Source organism: Amblyomma mixtum, chromosome 2 (assembly GCF_055824585.1).
Source record: "Amblyomma mixtum isolate Tamu chromosome 2, ASM5582458v1, whole genome shotgun sequence".
NCBI lineage: Eukaryota > Metazoa > Arthropoda > Arachnida > Ixodida > Ixodidae > Amblyomma > Amblyomma mixtum.
In genome coordinates, this window is record NC_143013.1 from 10,360,904 (window position 1) to 10,378,963 (window position 18,060).

The following is an 18,060-nucleotide window of genomic DNA, read 5'->3' on the forward strand; positions in this document are numbered from 1 at the left end:
TACACGCAGCACCCAATATCAAGAGCCCCACTCACCTGGCCATTCAAGATTCGGGCGAATATGGTGTTCTTCTCTCGTAGCTTGTTCTCCAGGTCCATGAACGTAAGCTTGTTGGTGCTCACTTGGAATGCATCATCCGTCCACAGGACACCTGAGATCCTGAGGAAGCAAGGCATAAGTGTAAAGTGTTTACACTAGCCCAAACAGTAGACTGGATGCAGTCCAGTTCCCTAGGCGTATTTTTGCTACAGTACAAAAGAGCGATATTCATTATCTATCATAAACATTTTTCGAAAGAAGTTAGCGAAAAAAACGGACAAGGGACAGAAAGAAAGGACACACAAGACATTCACGAGCGAATGTCTTATGTGTCCTTTCTTTCTGTCCCTTGTTTGTTTTTGCCGCTAACTTCTTTCGAAAAATACATCACCAACTAGCCCGGCAGCTTGCTATAATAAGTATGTTCAATCGAAATAAAACAACTTTTACACCACAGCCAATCACTGTACTATCCATTACACCATGCATTGCAAACCACTTTTTTTATGATACCGTATTTACTGGCATAATGATCGCACCCCTGAATTTTATTGGCAAAATTCAATTTTTTTTATTCCCCGCGTAATGATCGCACCCCAAACTTGCCGCTGCAATTGTGCCAAGTCTAGCCGACGATGATCGTACTTGCCATCTGGCACATGTAGATTACCATCTTGCTGTGTCAGCATTGCAGCGGCAGCCGCCTGTCGGTTGACGTGCAGTCACATGGGCAGTGTAAATGCGGTTATGCTTAACCGCGGATACCAATCTTAACTGCGGTTATCTCGAATCACGGTTCGCCGTTGACACAGGGCTCGCCATTGTTCTGGGTTGCGGTGCAACAAATGAAGTGACGCGGTGATCCGGAGCGAAGAGATATTTGCAAATATTTTGCAGCGCAGCTGGCGCAGTGTCTGTAGTGGCTGCGCGCCGACTGATAGCAACACGCAAGCTACTGAGATACATCCCTTTGATAAGGAATTATATACCGCGGCACCGAGCGCTGTCGCAGAACTTCGTCCTAGCTTGTCACTGACGACGGCCCAGCTGTGCTGGCGCTCGCCAGTAACTTTGTTTGTCGGCACACTTGGCAGCAGCTTCTTGGTTTTTGCTTGCATGGAAGAACACCAGTGTTGTGACTGCCGTCCAATGGCGCTGTCCGGTTGCAGCCCTGCCTTCACAGCCAAATATATCGCTGCACCGCCCACAAGCCGCCTGCGCCAAAGAAACACCTCTACGGCGAATCCCTGGCACCAGCGTCAGAAAACAGTGCTAAACATTCTTGTTCTCGTAAATAATAAGCCCTGGGATACAGGAATGTCAAAAATGAAACCTTCTTGAGGATCACTGACCTATACCGCGTTGCTGGTAGGACTAATAACTGTGATACAAGCTAGTTTTAAGTTCGCAGCCGTGTAGCAGCTGCCGCCGTTGCAGCGCGACTGACCCGATCTGCTTGCGTGTCAGCTCTGCTGCCAAGGCGTCGTTGAAATCGATCGTATTGCCGCGTCTACAACAATAGTCGCTCGGCGGCTGTTCATCACGCAGCTCGTGCGCCACGCGGTTCGCTGCTGAAGAAGACGAAGCTCGACGTTTTCATCCTGGCCGTCTCGGTGTGCGCTGGCATCATCTCGGTGTTGGCGTTCCTCTGCCGTCTGGACGCGGCGCTACCTGTACCAACTGCTACGTGACACTGGTGGAGGTGCGGGCTCGACGTCCCATGTCCAACACCTCTTCAGACAGCCGCTCATCGAGTCCCGATCAGCTACCCCTTGTCTGCACGCCCGTTCACCGCAGCAGCCGCCGCCTCCTGGGACTGGTCCCAGAGTTTGGTCTCCTCCCAAAAGAGGCACGCACTCATCGACCTGGTGAGCATACCACCATGGCTCAGGCTAGCGCTTCACATTTGACGCTCCAGCAACCCCGCGTGCCAGCCAGCTTCCATGGCGTCACTTTCGAAGACGTTGAAGACTGGCTTGACCAGTTTGAGCGGGTTGCCGATTTCAACCAATGGAGCCCTGCGCAGAAGCTGCGGAACGTGTATTTCGCCCTCGAAGACGGAGCCAAGATTTGGTTCGAGAACAGGGAGGCCGATCTCCAAAGCTGGGATACCTTCCGCCAGCAGGTCAGGGACACCTTTGCTAGCACGGACCGCCGGGATCGTGCGCGGCGCCTCCTGGACGCTCGTGTACAAAAGCCTAATGAGACCGTTGCCATGTTCGCCGAGGACATGACCCGTCTTTGTCGGCGCGCTGACCCAGATATGGCGGAATCCGCGAAGCTCCGCCACCTGATGCAAGGTGTGAAGGACCAACTCTTCGCTGGTTTGGTCCGGAATCCCCCGCAGACGGTAGCCGACTTCATCAAAGAGGCGACCGCCATTGAGCGGGCCTTGCATCAACGCTGCCGCCGAAATGACTCCTTGTGCGGAGAGCCAAGCGCCAGTGCGGCTTCTTTGAGCGTGTCCAGCGACAATGCGTCGCTGCGTGAGCTCATACGCGCTGTGGTCCGTGAAGAGCTGCAGAAACTGACCCTTGCCTCGTCTGACCCGACGGCTGCGGCTCTTACCGAGGTTGTGCGTGACGAGATTCGTCAAGCATTTTCACCGCCTCCTCCAGTCATGCCGGAGCCACGCCCCATGAGCTACGCCGCGGCTCTCCGTTCCGAGTTGCCACCTGTGCAACGCTTGCCGTACCACCCGCCGCCGCCAACCGCTCCGCCACCGTCATTCTACCAGCGGCCTCAGCAAGGACCTGCCATGCGTCCACCGGCCCGGAAGGCGGCTGTTTGGCGCACTTCTGATCAGCAGCCGCTCTGTTACCATTGCGGGGAAGCCGGCCACCTGTATCGCCGTTGCCCATACCGTGAAATCGGACTCCGGGGTTTCCAACGTGACGCTCCTTGTCCCCGTTTCGGTGAGCGACCCCACGAAATAGAGGAGTACCTTGCTGCCCATGACACCACCTCTAACCGCCGACCCCGATCTCCGTCTCCCGCACGCGTCACGTCGCCCAGCCGCCAGGCTTTCTCAGATGGACTGCGGGGCCGGTCTCCAAGCCCGCGCCGGGGAAACTGAAAGCGGCGACCTCAGGGGGGAAGGTTGCTGACAGCGGATATAACGAAGACCCCCGAACGCCGCCGGAGTGCGATGCCGAGATCCCGATGCCGCCGCAGAACGATTCTGTGAACCCGAGTTTCCCTGACACCGATGCAGTTAGCGCCGCCCTCCGCATTCACGTTGACGGGCACCCAGTGACTGCTTTAGTCAATACAGGCGCGGACTTTTCGATCATAAGCAAGCACCTCGCGGATCGCCTCAGCAAGGTAAAGATAGCCTGGGATGGACCTCAAATTCGTACTGCTGGGGGTCACCTCATGACGCCTGTCGGAAGATGCACTGCTCGAGTCACCATTGCCAATTCTGCTTTTGTTGGCACTTTTGTTGTTCTGCCGCACTGCTGCAAAGACCTGATCCTCGGAATGGACTTCTTGCGTGAGTATGGTGCCATCATAAACCTTCCTGATCGTCTGGTAACATTTTCGACCCCTGGAACGATTCCAATCGACACCGAACCACGCAGAGTGGCCCTGCGCATAATCGACGCCGATGTGACCGTCCCTCCGCGATCCTGTGCCCTCGTTACCGTCATTTGTGACGACCTGTGCAGTGCTGACGGCGTAGCAGAACAGAACACTGCGCTTGTACTCTCTCATGGGGTCTGCATCGCCAGAGGTATCGTCACGCTACGGAACGGCCTGGCAGATGTCCTTGTAACGAATTTCGGGACCGAACGGCAACACATCGCCAAAGGCACTGCGGTCGCATACTTCGAGGGCATCGCCGAAATTAACGACTGCCTTGCCCTCCAGAGCGAAACGTCCAATTCTTGCACACCTCAGCTGATCCTCGACGTGAACCCACGCTTACCCCCAGCCGATAGGGAGAGCCTAGTCGGCCTACTGCATCAGTTCCAAGACTGTTTCTCGTCTACGTCGGCAGTCAGACAGACGCCTCTCGCTAAGCACCGCATCATTACGGACTGCAGTACCCGACCAATTCGGCAAAACCCATACCGTGTCTCACTGCGGGAGCGTGAAGCCATAGCTGAACAAGTCAAAGAGATGCTGCAGGATGGTGTTATTCAGCCGTCGAGGAGCCCGTGGGCTTCGCCTGTGGTTTTGGTTAAGAAGAAGGATGGTAGTCTGCGATTTTGCGTTGACTACCGTAAGCTTAACCAGGTTACCAAGAAAGACGTCTACCCGTTACCACGCATTGACGACTCTCTTGACCGGTTGCGGCACGCACGCTACTTTTCTTCGCTGGACTTAAAAAGTGGTTACTGGCAGATCGAAGTTGACGAGCGGGATCGCGAGAAGACAGCGTTCGTGACGCCGGATGGCCTTTATGAGTTCAAGGTCCTTCCTTTCGGTTTGTGTTCAGCTCCAGCAACATTTCAGAGAATGATGGACGCTGTTTTGTCGGGCCTGAAATGGCAGACGTGCTTGGTATACCTGGACGACGTTGTTGTATTTTCGCCAACGTTCGAAGAACACCTCCAGCGCCTCTTGACCGTGCTACAGGCTATACGCTCTGCCGGCCTGACGTTGAAGCCCGAGAAATGCCACTTTGGTTATGAGGAGCTCCTTTTCCTGGGCCATGTCGTCAGCCATCGTGGAGTCCGGCCGGATCCTGCTAAAACAGCTGCCGTCGCCAACTTTCCCACTCCTTCGGACAAGAAAACGGTCCGGCGTTTTTTGGGCCTTTGCGCGTATTACCGGCGGTTCATTGCCAACTTTTCCCGACTTGCTGCACCGTTGACGCATCTTACAAGAGAGGACGTCCCATTCACATGGACAGAACAGCAGCAGCAGGCATTTGATGAATTACGGCGACGGTTGCAAACCACGCCTGTCCTTGGTCATTTCGATTCTCGTGCGGAGACTCTCGTCCACACAGATGCCAGCAACGTGGGTCTCGGTGCTGTACTGGTCCAGTGGCAGGACGGCGCTGAGCGCGTAATAGCATACGCCAGCCGCACTCTGTCTCGTGCCGAATCTAATTATTCCACGACCGAAAAAGAATGCCTTGCCGTGGTATGGGCTGTGACAAAATTTCGACCTTACCTGTACGGTCGACATTTTCAAGTTGTTACCGACCACCACTCTCTCTGCTGGTTGACAAACTTACGGGATCCCTCTGGCCGCCTTGCGCGTTGGAGCTTACGCCTTCAGGAGTTTGACATGTCCATCGTCTATAAATCAGGGCGCCAGCACAACGATGCCGACTGCTTGTCCAGATATCCAGTCGAGGCTGCGCGCGACGACGACGAACCGGACTTTCCTCTCATCGCAGCCGCAGACGCAGCGACTATTTCCAGTCAGCAACGTGAGGACCCGGCGCTGAAACCTCTCATCGACTTCCTGGAAGCACGTACCGAGGAGGTTCCCCAGCCCTTCGCAAGAACCCAGTCCTCCTTTTGTCTGCGCAACAACGTGCTGCACAAAGCCAACTTTTCTCCAACCGGAAGCGACTACCTCCTCGTCGTTCCAGCGAATCTCCGTGAAGAAATCTTGCAGGCGTGTCACGACGAGCCCACCGCAGGTCACCTCGGCTACGCCCGCACTCTGGCTCGGATCAAAAAGAGCTATTACTGGCCTAAGCTTGCGGCGACTGTACGACACTATGTGCACACGTGCCGTAATTGTCAACGACGAAAAACACCCCCTGTCAAGCCAGCTGGACTTTTACATCCCGTTCAAGTGCCCAGACTCCCGTTTGAGCAAGTTGGCATGGACCTTCTCGGCCCTTTTCCAACTTCATCTTCGGGAAACCGGTGGATTATCGTCGCTACTGATTACCTTACGCGCTACGCTGAAACCAAGGCCCTCCAGCGCGGCACAGCAGCCGAGGCTGCGAAATTTTTCGTGGAACGCATCGTCCTCCGGCATGGCGCTCCAGCACTAATTATCACGGATAGAGGCACCGCTTTCACTGCCAAACTCTTGGAATCCCTCATGCGGCTGAGTGGCACTACTCACAGGAAAACAACCGCCTACCATCCCCAGACGAATGGCCTGACCGAGCGCCTCAACAAAACTCTCGTCGACATGCTGTCCATGTATGTTGACGTTGAGCATCGCTCTTGGGACAATATCCTGCCATATATTACTTTCGCGTATAACACGGCTCAACAGGAAACCACGCGGAGGACGCCCTTCTGTCTGTTGTACGGCCGCGAAGTGTCGACAATGTTGGAAGCAATGCTGCCCCATGATGGCCGCGACCCCGACGTTGCCGCCGAGGAGTTCACGCTTCGCGCAGAAGAAGCTCGACAACTTGCACGAGTGCGCATCCTGAACCAACAAGACCGTGACGGCCGACGTTACAACCGCCGCCACAGACTGATGACGTTCGCCCCGGACGACAAAGTGTGGGTATGGACCCCCATTCGACGCCGTGGCCTTTCCGAAAAACTGCTCAAGCAGTATTTCGGCCCCTACCGAGTTCTCCGTCAGCTAAGCGACGTAACCTATGAAGTCCTCCCTGATGGGGCTTCCCGGACTACTCGCCGTCAGCAGAGACCAGAGATTGTTCATGTAGTGCGGATGAAGCCCTATTTTTCGCGAGACATTCAGTGACTCAGTGCTGTGCGTTACTCTGTTTTTTTTGTTTCTTTCTCCCTATTTTCTTCTTAAAGCATCGGGCCGATGCTCTTTCCGAGAGGGAGGGTAATGCCGCGTCTACAACAATAGCCGCTCGGCGGCTGTTCATCACGCAGCTCGTGCGCCACGCGGTTCGCTGCTGAAGAAGACGAAGCTCGACATTTTCATCCTGGCCGTCTCGGTGTGCGCTGGCATCATCTCGGTGTTGGCGTTCCTCTGCCGTCTGGACGCGGCGCTACCTGTACCAACTGCTACGTGACAGTATACATTGCTTTTAATATGAAACAAATAGGTTGTCAGTAAGGCAGCGCCATAAGTTGACCATTTAGTATATAGATGGTCAATTCGAAAGCGCCATACGCTGTAGCTTTGATACGAAACAAGTTAGGCGTAGAGACAACTAGGGAGTCGCACACCAGAGCGCAGTCGTCTGCCACGCTCGCGGGCGGCACAACTGCGGTAAACACGCAAAATTTGGTGTTGCGAGCGTTGTGAACGTGTCACCTAACTTAACGCTTCGACAGGGACTGGTCATTTTTCGCCGTAACGGCGGTAATGTACGTAGCTTGGGCACCCCAGGGCGTTGCTGTTGTACGCAGTTGCTGCGCCTTCGGACGGGATCGAAGGCTGCATAAAAGCACCGTCACGTGGCACTATACACACTGCCTATTTCGATGCATTGCTCTTGGAACATGATTTAGTGCGAAGAAAGTACGTTCTTGAAGTGGGCCAGCTCGTGCGCTTTTCGCACTCTACCTTCTCGATTAACAACGTGAACCGAGGTCGCCAAGCTCAGTTCGCGTTAACCGTGTTTAGCGCGTAACCGCGGGTAGCGCGCCCGTGTGACAAGGGTTGTCTGACCTGCAACTTATTTGCGTTTTTGGAGGTCAAAAATTTTTTTGTAGAAAATTTACCCCGCGTAATGATCGCACCCCTAAATTTGCGTCAATTTTTTTTTTTTAAAGTGCGATCATTACGCGAGTAAATACGGTATTCTGACTGCTGACACTTTCCTAAAAAAAACTATCAAAAGGAGCAAAGTCTTCCCATCCGCAACTTCAATAGGCTCCCCCTCTATACACTGGACAGACAGTTGGGGTTTACTTCCATCCATAATTGACTGACCAAGAACAGTGCGGATTGATAACAACCAGTAATTTTGGCAGCTGCTCGCTGCTGTTAGGCGAAATAAACCAGTTTATGCTGTAAGGCATTGAATCAGACTTTGCATGCTATCACCAATCATGTGCCCCATGCCACTGACACAGCTTCTGACAATGACTATGAGCACTGGCATAATGTAGCATTTTATATTGCACTCATTAGTGTTTTTCACACAGCCTATCTGCGCATGTGTACCTCTCCTGCTCTGCCCTTTCCCGAGCTTCACTGGTTTGAAAATAAGCCGCCAGATTCTAAAGACCATGTGCAGTTCATGCTGGTGACAGGTGACAGATGGTAGCAGCCATCAAGAATGCACCTGCCATTTCACAAGTGCAGTTGACACACTCTTACAGTGAAATGTACCTGCACTTCCCATGTGTATTTGTTTTCAACCAAGTGGCAGACAAATTTTGGCACACTTCCCAGAGGGCGCCACATCTTGCAAAAAGAAAAAGTATAATGGGAAACTATTGCCTGTAAGACAGTGAGTGGGGATAGTTTTTTTCAACAGGAACAATATATTTTTTTTTAAATCCTGCCACCACAGCACTCAAGGCAAATGCAGTCATTTCCTCGTGTATCACTGCTCATTCCATTTTGTTTCCACTGCCATTTGCTACTAAGGCACAAACTTGGTGAACCCTCACCTCTGATACTCTGAAGAAAGTACCATAGGACATGCAATTTCCTTAGCAGAGCAGTAATTTACTTGGCGGAGCAGTTTGGCAAGAGCTATAATGCTTCATTCGAGGGCTGCTCAGTCTTCTCACACTTGATACAGGTCACACAATTCACTCACTAAAAACCACAGACAGCAAGCGAACTGTCCTTGCAGTGCAGGCAAGCAGGGCCCAAAAGCGAAGCCCTAAGCAATCCTCAGTCACCTGTTGAAGCACTCGAGGGGAATGTTCCTGGCCTTCTTGGGAGGGCTGCACCAGTCAAACTCCTCAATGGTGGTGTACGGAATGAGCCGCCCGTTCCAGAAGCACTCGAAGATGGGTCGCTGGCCTCTGGCTGGCTTGGCGCTGTTCGCCATCAGCTCGTCCTCGTCCTCGCCATCTTTCAGTCCAATGAAGAGCAGAAAGACCAAAAAGCGTCACGCCATGCTTCACCCTCTGCTCTTTATGCGACAAGGACTCTCGATGTTTTCTGCTTCTAGGACATAAACGCCTACCAAGACAGAAATCAGGAAGAGCACAGGAAGACTGTTCTCAAATTGGAAGAAAACTGAAGAATCAGCAACTGCCCATAATGCGGAGTACCCTTCCTAGTAGATCAGCAGTGACAGCTGTGCTGCAAGTACAAAGTAGATATGAATTTCATGAGGTTACGAAAAAATTCGCATCATATGAAATTCTGTATTATCCAAACGAATAAAATTCGTATGCACAAGCATGGAAAATGCATTCACACAGATCTGTTCACGGCTGACGTGTTTTATTCACAGCCATGCAGCCGCAGCTCGTTACTCACGGTGCACACCACACGATTGGCAATCGCGACGTCAGCGATGAACAGGTAGAGCTTAGTGCTCAAGGGTGCGGCCACGGCTTGTGTAATCGTATCATCCACAGAGGCACGGAGGAGAGTTCGAAACATCCGAAATTCTGCACATTGTACACAATTCACGCCGGCAGGGGAATTTTACGAATTCATATCATCCTGGAATTCGTATAACGCGTTCGTATCATTGAGATTCTGCTGTACATGCATGGGTGCTGTGTACCCAAGGTTTGAGAAAGTTTATCACAGCAGCCACTCCCAACCAGTCTTGCAAAGAAAAAAGGTAGAAGTCAGAAGCTGGTGACTGCCCTTCAAGGGGCCTCAAGAGGTCTCTAGAAGAAAGCTGACCGCAGCCATCATTAGTGGTTCCACGTCTGTAGGGGAAGGCGGTGGTGTGTGTTGGGGGGGGGGGGGGGTAAAGAGGACTTTGCAGAGCAGCACTGACCTAAGCGCAAAGCGCCTACCCCACCTCGCTGATCTGGGTGCTCAGGGGGAAAGCTCTCGTGGTCGTAGAGAAACGGGTGGTATCGCAGCTGCCCCTCCACCACCCGAGTGCCATCCACGGTTGCCCTGAAGTCGAACCGGTCCGAGGTGCTCCGGATCAGCAGCGTCTCTTGATCCATTTCAATGTCCCGCAGGTTGGCCACCTTGTGCTGCCCGCTCTTCATCATCAGGCTTACCTGGGGGCAGATAAAAGGAAATAGCGCACCGAGAATCAGCAACCGACGGCTTTGATCATTGCAAAAATTAGTGCTATTAAACAACCATGCCTGCTCATACTACAAACCAACAACTTAGCTTGCTTCTTCATAACAAATTGGAATTTCTCTAGCAGCCCAAAACTGAGTACAAATGCAAGAACAGCTTCGTGCAAGCATAATAACTGGCACAAGACTACAATGTTTGAAACATTTTAGAATTGCTTAATTAGTATGTTTTAAATCTATATAAAATGTGCTTAAGGGGGGACACTGGTCCTGAAAAGAAAATTTTAATAATTTAGTCATAGTTATGAAATTTTCAGGGCACATGTATTTTTGTGTGCTGATTCTAGATATGTCTTTTAATTTCATGTAAAACAATTCCTTGAGCACTTGTGCACATTTTATGCTAGTATTTTGCGGAAAGTTTTGAAGAAAATTTGCTGCAGGAAACTCGCTGAAATGTATGCCATTGGGTTCTCTTGACACCAAGGAATACAATAAGGATAAAATTATCATCCTGGCTGTCATAGAACTTCAGTAATAGAGTACTGAAGCTGCCACTTCACACACAGGAATACACATTTTCCTTCTCATTTCTGAAGCGACAACTTCAAAACTCTATAACTTAAGTTCTGTGATAGGCAGAAAGACAATTTCACCCTTATTGTATTCCTTGGTGTCAAGAGAACCAAATGGCATACATTTCAGCGAGTTTCCCGCAGCAAATTTCCTTCAAAACTCTCCGCAAAATACTAGCATAAAATGTGCATAAGTGCTCAAGGAATTGTTTTACATGAAATTAAATGACATATTTAGAATCAGCACACAAAAATACATAAGCCCTGAAGATTTCATAACTGTGACTTCATTAATAAAAATTTTTTTTTCAAGACCAGTGTCCCTCCTTAAACTGACCTTCTCGAGCTATAGACACAGTAAAACAAAAGGATAACCGCAGGAGGCCTGCAAAGTCAAGTAGACAAAAACCAGCGAGCACAGCTACCTCAATATCGATATGCCGGTACGGAGATGGAGGGCGTTTGCTGGACTCTTCAGGGAGAACGTTGCCATTTGGACCATGGAGGTAGTAGTGGTAGATGTGCCTGGAGAAAATTTCATACAAGAGGGAAAAAAAAGAAAGAAAAACTGAGACGCCACAAAGGAAAAAAGCCCACAGCCCACAAAGGAAAAAAGCAGACTCTTGACAGTTTGGAAAAATAACACAAAATGGATGAAAAAAGGACACACAAAGTAATAAGTAGAACCCCTCTATAGCAAAGTAACTCAGTACAACAAACACTTATATCAGTGGTTAGTGATGGCACGGCTCTAAGGATGCTCTCTGGTAATTAAATGGTTGGTTTATGGTTTGGTTTATGGGGTTTAACGTCCCAAAGCGACTAAGGCTATGAGAGACGCCGTAGTGAAGGGCTCCGGAAATTTCGACCACCTGGGGTTCTTTAACGGGCACTGACATCGCACAGCACACGGTCCTCTAGAATTTCTCCTCCAAAGAAATTCCAGCCGCCGCGGCCGGGATCGAACCCGCGTCTTTTGAGTCAGCAGCCGAGCACCTTAACCATTGAGCCACTGCGGCGGCCTCTGGTAATTAAATGGCTACTTACTAAACACAAAGTGTTGGTTCATAAAAGAAACACTCAGAAATACCTCCCATCTGCTGTTGTCATCCCTTTACACAATCACTATTCACTTTCAGTTACCACATTTCATATTATCAAATTTTCGACTTTGTGTATGTCATGCAGAAATACCGCACTTGCACGCATACAGTGCAGCTACAAATACAACGCGAGTTTGATCACATGGAAAAACCAAAGCTTTGCATGACCACAATGTCGTCTTCCACAGCCTCATTAATTAAAGAGGCAATAGTTAAGAAACATGCATGACACAGTCAAGGAGCAAAACTGCCCATGCAGTGCCATCACTTCTCCACGCTTCGCGCTGCTGTACTACGAACAGTCGCCCTTTCTTTCCCTTAAACACTCCTCAATGCCCTTTTACTGGCTTTCCTTTCTCAGTGAATCGTGCACCCTTCTTTCTATGTTCGTAGCCAGCTTTACTTTTTTTCCTATGCGCCACATGCTTTTGCCTCCCGGCCCCAAGGCCCTCAAAAAGTTGGCTTCTCGTCACCACTCTCGAGCTTGGCGGTGAAGCAACCTCAAAGAGTGCCATTTTACAGTGTTTGGTACCCATTCGCTTCCAAACGTTGGGCTCGCAATCCTAGACTTTGCGCGCGCCATGGTGTCATCATTCCGCGGGAAGTATGTCGCCACAGCCTGACGTTCTTTACTATAGCCGTTTCTTTGAAAAAAAAATCTTTACTATAACCAAAAAAATACATGTACAGTCATCAACACAAGGCAACATGGGGCTGTGTTTTCCCTTCACTAGATCCGAATTACTACAGTGGGGTTCTACAGTATACAGCCTAACCATGCATTCAAGCGAGGCTGTACGAGAAGGGCACCTAGAATATCATTAATTGTAAATGTTTAACATACAGGATATAAATATACATTGAAAATTAAGAAAGTTGGCCTCATGGCACAACATGATATGAGCAAAACACCACCTTCTTCCTCTGAAAGCAATTTATGAAAAATGCTTTCCTAATCTAGGCAATATTAGAGTACGCTGCAAAGCTGGACGATCGCAACCACTGAACCACGACCTTATTTCAAGCAAAAAGTTATCTTCCATGAGTTTCATTTGATCAAAACAACACTTGACAGCCCATATGCAACAGAGAGGCTGAACATGCAAGAAAAGCAAGCAGTGTATTGCAAGGCAGGCTTACACTTTCATGAGCATTTTCATGAGCACCGACTACACAACAACAGACTCCACATAGGTGAACATGCTTAGCAAGATTTCTTGCATCATGAATTGACCAGAGTCTAACAAGATTTCCATATGGAGTTTCAGCCGGTAACCTGCCACTTTTTGATCTCTTTTCCACTGCACTGTCATACCAACCTTGCCACCTTCCAAGGTACTGGTTGAACACAAGCAATTTGTTTCCCCCACCACACATGTAAATTGTAAACTGTATCCCACAGTAACACATGGGCTTGGGCTATGAAGCACACTGTGGTGGATCGGGATTAATTTAGACCCCCTGAGGCTCTTCAACAAATGCTGACATTGCACTGGACACTGGCGCCTTTTATGCTTCACCTCCATCGAAATACGGCCACCGCGGCTGGGATTCGATCCCGTGACCTTGGGATCGGCAGCCGAACACCAAAGCCGCTGAGACATTGCGGTGGGTTCACACATGAAAAGAACGAGTGGAGGAATAGAGGAAGAGAGGAACAACTCACGCCAGCTGCGAGCACCACGTGCTGAAGTTGTGCTTGAGAAACTGGACGTGCTCGCTCGAGATGCCCCAGATGACCACGCAGGTGAACTGGTCTTTGTCTGCCTCGTCTGCAATCACCTCCCGCAGACCTTCCTCTTCTGGGCTGATGTGGCTTGCATCGCCAGGCTGCAAGCACATTTCCACAGCTTCAATATGAAATCTGTGTTGCAGTGCCATTAGTCACTCCTTGCCTACTACACATCCACTGCTGACAAAATTCAAGTCTGAAGTCAGCAGAGCAGGTCACAGGCACGTGTCACGCATGAACACCTAGCCACGTAAATGCACGGCAATCACAACTGAGCCCCAACAATGCTCTTTTAACTAGGCTGTGAAAGTAATATACAGAAGCCGAGAAAAATGTGTCATCCTGAGTACCACTCAACATTAACACTACCATGGCAAACCTTGGTTTGTATTTAGATGAAATCAAACCAGCGAAATTAATTTTTAGCAATAAAGAAAACGTGATAGCAATGAGCAAACAACAGAAAATCAAGCACACTATTTACCTGCTTCTTTCAAGCAATGAACTTGACAATCCCCTGGGATCATATATCCTTGCTGGTTGGTTTATGCGGTTTAACGTCCCAAAGCGACTAAGTCTATGAGGGACGCCGTAGTGGAGGGCTCCGGAAATTTCGACCACCTGGGGTTCTGTAACGTGCACTGACATTGCACAGTACACGGGTCTCTAGAATTTCTCCTCCAAAGAAATTCATATATCCTTGCCTACTAACACATAAAAGTGGTTTCAGGTGAAAAGGCAAAAGGCAGGTACACTACTCTGCACTTACATCCATGCAAAATGTTGAGGTAGAAATCAAATGACGGGAGTCCGAGAGTAAGCTGTGCTGAATGAAAATTCCCAACAAAAGCTTGTAATGTTCTTAATAAAAGGACATATGTTCCTCTGGGGCCATTAACAGAGACAGGTCTAGTTTTACTTCCCCCAGTGTACCTCTCCACACCGCATATTACAGTCCCTTTAATCAGGTTGAGAGACTGAACCAAGCAGAACGATCTTCAAGAACACCCACACTTGGGCTGCACTGCTCCCCGCCACCAGTGACCCGATTTGATGTTGGCACCCATTACAGTTCTTCGGTGCCTTGTTATCACCAGTGGCCCAATTCGACGTGGCACCCATTACTGTTCTTCGGTGCCTTGTTATCACCAGTGACCCAATTCGACGCGGCACCCATTACTGCTCTTTGGTGCCTTGTTATCAGAATAAGTGCTGTACAATGCAACGGTACGCTAGAATCTCGATAATACGAATCTCATGGGGTCACGAAAAAATTCGCATCATCCGAACTCACGCTGCATGCAGCTCGACTAGTGAACGCGATGTCAGTGATGTGCGGACTGCGCCGTCAGTCACAGCTCCCTATGCATACAGTGCAATTAGAGATAGCAATGTCAAGAATATGCAGGCTGCACGCCCAATCACAATGTCAGTGATGTGCAAGCCGCACGCTGCTGCTCACTGCTTCCTTGTGAGTACAGCTCAAGTAGTGATTACGGAGTGGGTTATGTTATAGCAGTGGGAGAACAGTTGGAGCTGCGGTAAGTTTTGCCACAGGTACAGGCTCCACGGTTCAGATGGTGCCGCCATTTTCTCCTTGCTCACCATCTCCATGAAGCCCTATGCGTCCCATGTGCTTCTATGCTGCATCTTTGCATTTTCAGGGCTAAAGAACTCTGCACAAATGAGTTCTGCGAACTTTGGCCACTATCTGAGCTTTAGCAGCGGACCAAGTCCGAGAAAGCTACAGTTCGCAACCACATGTGCATAATGCGCGAACCTAGAGAGAATATCAGCCCTGCCATTGAAGGGGTTGCCTTTTAGCTTGAATTCCTTTGTTCTCTCAAGTTTTCGATCCTCCTTGATGTCAGAATCAATGATGTTCCACTATAAACACTATATAGCGGCTTGAATACTGGCAGTTGAGGATTGCTGGTCACTGGCCAAAGTCAATAAAGAAAGACGTTTCGGGAGCGCTACGGCTCCCTTGTTCACTATCTTACTGGCAATACTGGCAGCGGTGTTATACTAGTGAGTACAAATGAGGTCCGAAATATCAGGCAATCACTTGCAATGTGTCCGGATTTTCAGGCGCCCTTATACATTGGCTCTAAGGGGTATGTCGCAGTGTGCCACAAAAACGGCCGAAAAATCATGGGTCTAACTTTTTGGTCCTCGACTGTATTTGCTCCTTCCCTCGGTCAACTTAGGTTCTCCCTCCCATAATAAGCCCCGTGCCAAACTGGCAGCCAGCAAGCAGCTGACCAGCAAGAGTGCGTAACCTCTGCTGATATTTTTCGCTCAGTCAAGAATGAGAAAAAGGAAAAGAAAAAAAAAGCAAAGTGTGGACGTAGTACCTTTCTGTTCAGGATGTTGCCGGAGTAAATCAACCCTTTCTCCTTCTCCCGCTGCTCAAACTCATCCTTGGAGATCACAAGCTCGTGCACATCCTTTGAACCTTTTGGCTTCGTAATCATCTGAAAGAGAGGGTGATAAGCATGATTGTTACTTCAGTGGAGTGCAAATGTCACTGCTGCCAAGGAAGGGGCTTCCCCCCCAACAGGAAAGAGAACACCCAGTGGAATAAGTTAAATTTGTTCACTATTAACCGTGGGTAGTAGGAGCAATTGAAGCAAAGATTGGGTCCATCTGAGCAATATTTTTTTTTCCAAAAAGGAAAATGCTCTTTCAGAGCAGCTCTGCATAATAAATGATTGAAAACAGCACTTCGTGCAATTTCAGAGCACAAAAAAAGATTATTGTGCGCAGTTATCTAGCCACCTTGCCCTGCCTGTATGCATGCTGAAAGCTGCACAATGGTAGCAGCTGAGCAGTCAATTCCAAACAGCCCTAGCTGTCCAATACAAATGGTTTGAATAATAATAGCAAATAAAAGTTCCCTGTTCGCCACAAAAAAAAAAAAAAAAAATTGGTTCCAAAGACCAGTGTCCTTCCTCAAGACTACCTAGGTACTTTGAACGTGAAAGCGTTTTTTTTTTCTTGTTTTTATTTTTCTTCTCTTCCTTCCTAATTACATACCTATTCATTAGCATACAGTCGTAAGGCAATGCATATATACTAGGTTCACATTTGTTCCCCGAGAATCAACACGGTTTTGTGGCCTGCGGTTGCGTGCTCGCCTTGCAATCTGGAAGTCCGCGTTCAATTCCCTGCCTTCGGAAAAAAAATTTCATTTTTCTCCGATACAACAGTGACGTCACCTGGGATTTTCGGGACCGCTGCTGTGGGTGAACGCTGATGCCTCGTTTCGTTGCCGGTGAGTCTTATAATGCCTTCACATTAATAACACACCACCTTTATGAGTAGCGCACTCTTCACAGCAAGCTGCTCATTTAGGCACAAAGGCTATCAAATTGTTCCCTCCAATGCCGATGCACCTTCGATCCCACAACCTAGCTCGCCAACAAGCGCACACCTCAGCAAAAGGTTGTGCACCTCAGCGGAGGACGTGGTACGTGGTGCCTGTGTGGGGCTCCCCCACCCCTCCTTAGGCACCAACCCCATGTTGCAGCCGCTTCCACAGCAGCAAAGAGTAATAATAAAAAAAAAAAGGCAAGTTACCCTTGTGGAGTTGCCTATGAAGAAAATAGCTTGCTTGCCGCCAGCCCCAAAGTAGGAGATCTCACTGTTGAGAAAGCGGGGTTTACGCGCAGGAGCATCCGTGGTCCCAGAATCATCCCTGGAACGAAAAGACCACACATAAGAATCATCATCAAGCCAGAAGAGCACACAGAAACAGTCACTGCTGCAGGTGCTTTGTTGTTATGAGAGCAAATGTAAAGAAAATGAAAAAAACTAACTAAACCAGGCTACGTCTCAGTTAAAACATTCGGCGAGAGCCGTCCTTAGTCCTGACTGACAACTTGCAAATTTCTTCAGTGAGCTTAACCGCCAAGATTTTTTTCCATCAAAAAACACTCTCGTTCACAGACTCCTCCTTGCCTTGCCACTCCCTGCCCTGCCTGCAAAAGGGGACAAGCACGAGGAGAGATACACCAGTCCCCACCATCGCATTCATTTTCGAAAAGGAGTGGGGGGTTTGCCCTCACAAGAAGAAATTTTTCGCTACCAAAACTTCTCAAATTTTTCTTTATAAAATTGTAAGCTCTAAACTTTAATAATAGTCAAAACTCGTTATAATGAAATGGTTTATTACGAAATAATGGATACAACGAAGGAATGACCATTCCCCTTGCAAGCTTGACCAACACAGGCTGTAACGAAGCTACGGCTACAACGAAGTAATCGCCGGGCCCTTTCAACTTCATTATGACAAGGTCCAACTGTATAACATTTAAAATAATTGCTAAATTTTCGTTTTAATTTCAAACACAAAATGAAACTAAATTCCTAAACTTTAAATCCATGCATTTTATAAGTCGCACATTTTTAGCTGTAAATTACAATTCCACTTTAAATAAACAATTAAAAATAAAATAAATACTAATTTGTATATCAATTTGAAATTTAATTTAGATAATTTGATTTAAAGGCCTACTTGACCGAAACTTTACTTCGGCTAATTTTGCGCTCGATATAGTGTGCATGTTATT

The 18,060-nt window shown here is 48.9% G+C and overlaps 1 protein-coding gene across 4 annotated transcripts in view; it reads right to left on the reverse strand.

The window, feature by feature from the left end:
* LOC149358371 (structural maintenance of chromosomes flexible hinge domain-containing protein 1-like) overlaps window positions 1-18,060 on the reverse strand; it is an 87,741-nt gene that overhangs the window by 58,463 nt on the left and 11,218 nt on the right. For 2 of the 4 annotated variants that reach the window (XM_089570431.1, XM_089570430.1), the window contains exons 7-13: window positions 17,069-17,186; window positions 15,844-15,963; window positions 13,421-13,584; window positions 11,077-11,176; window positions 9,839-10,049; window positions 8,751-8,925; window positions 36-159 (exon numbers count right to left, since the gene is read on the reverse strand). In XM_089570431.1, coding sequence (XP_089426557.1) covers window positions 36-159; window positions 8,751-8,925; window positions 9,839-10,049; window positions 11,077-11,176; window positions 13,421-13,584; window positions 15,844-15,963; window positions 17,069-17,186 — 1,012 coding nt within the window. Of the gene's footprint in view, window positions 1-35; window positions 160-8,750; window positions 8,926-9,814; window positions 10,050-11,076; window positions 11,177-13,420; window positions 13,585-15,843; window positions 15,964-17,068; window positions 17,187-18,060 lie in introns of all 4 variants that reach the window. The other 2 variants (XM_089570429.1, XM_089570428.1) reach the window with 1 other exon arrangement.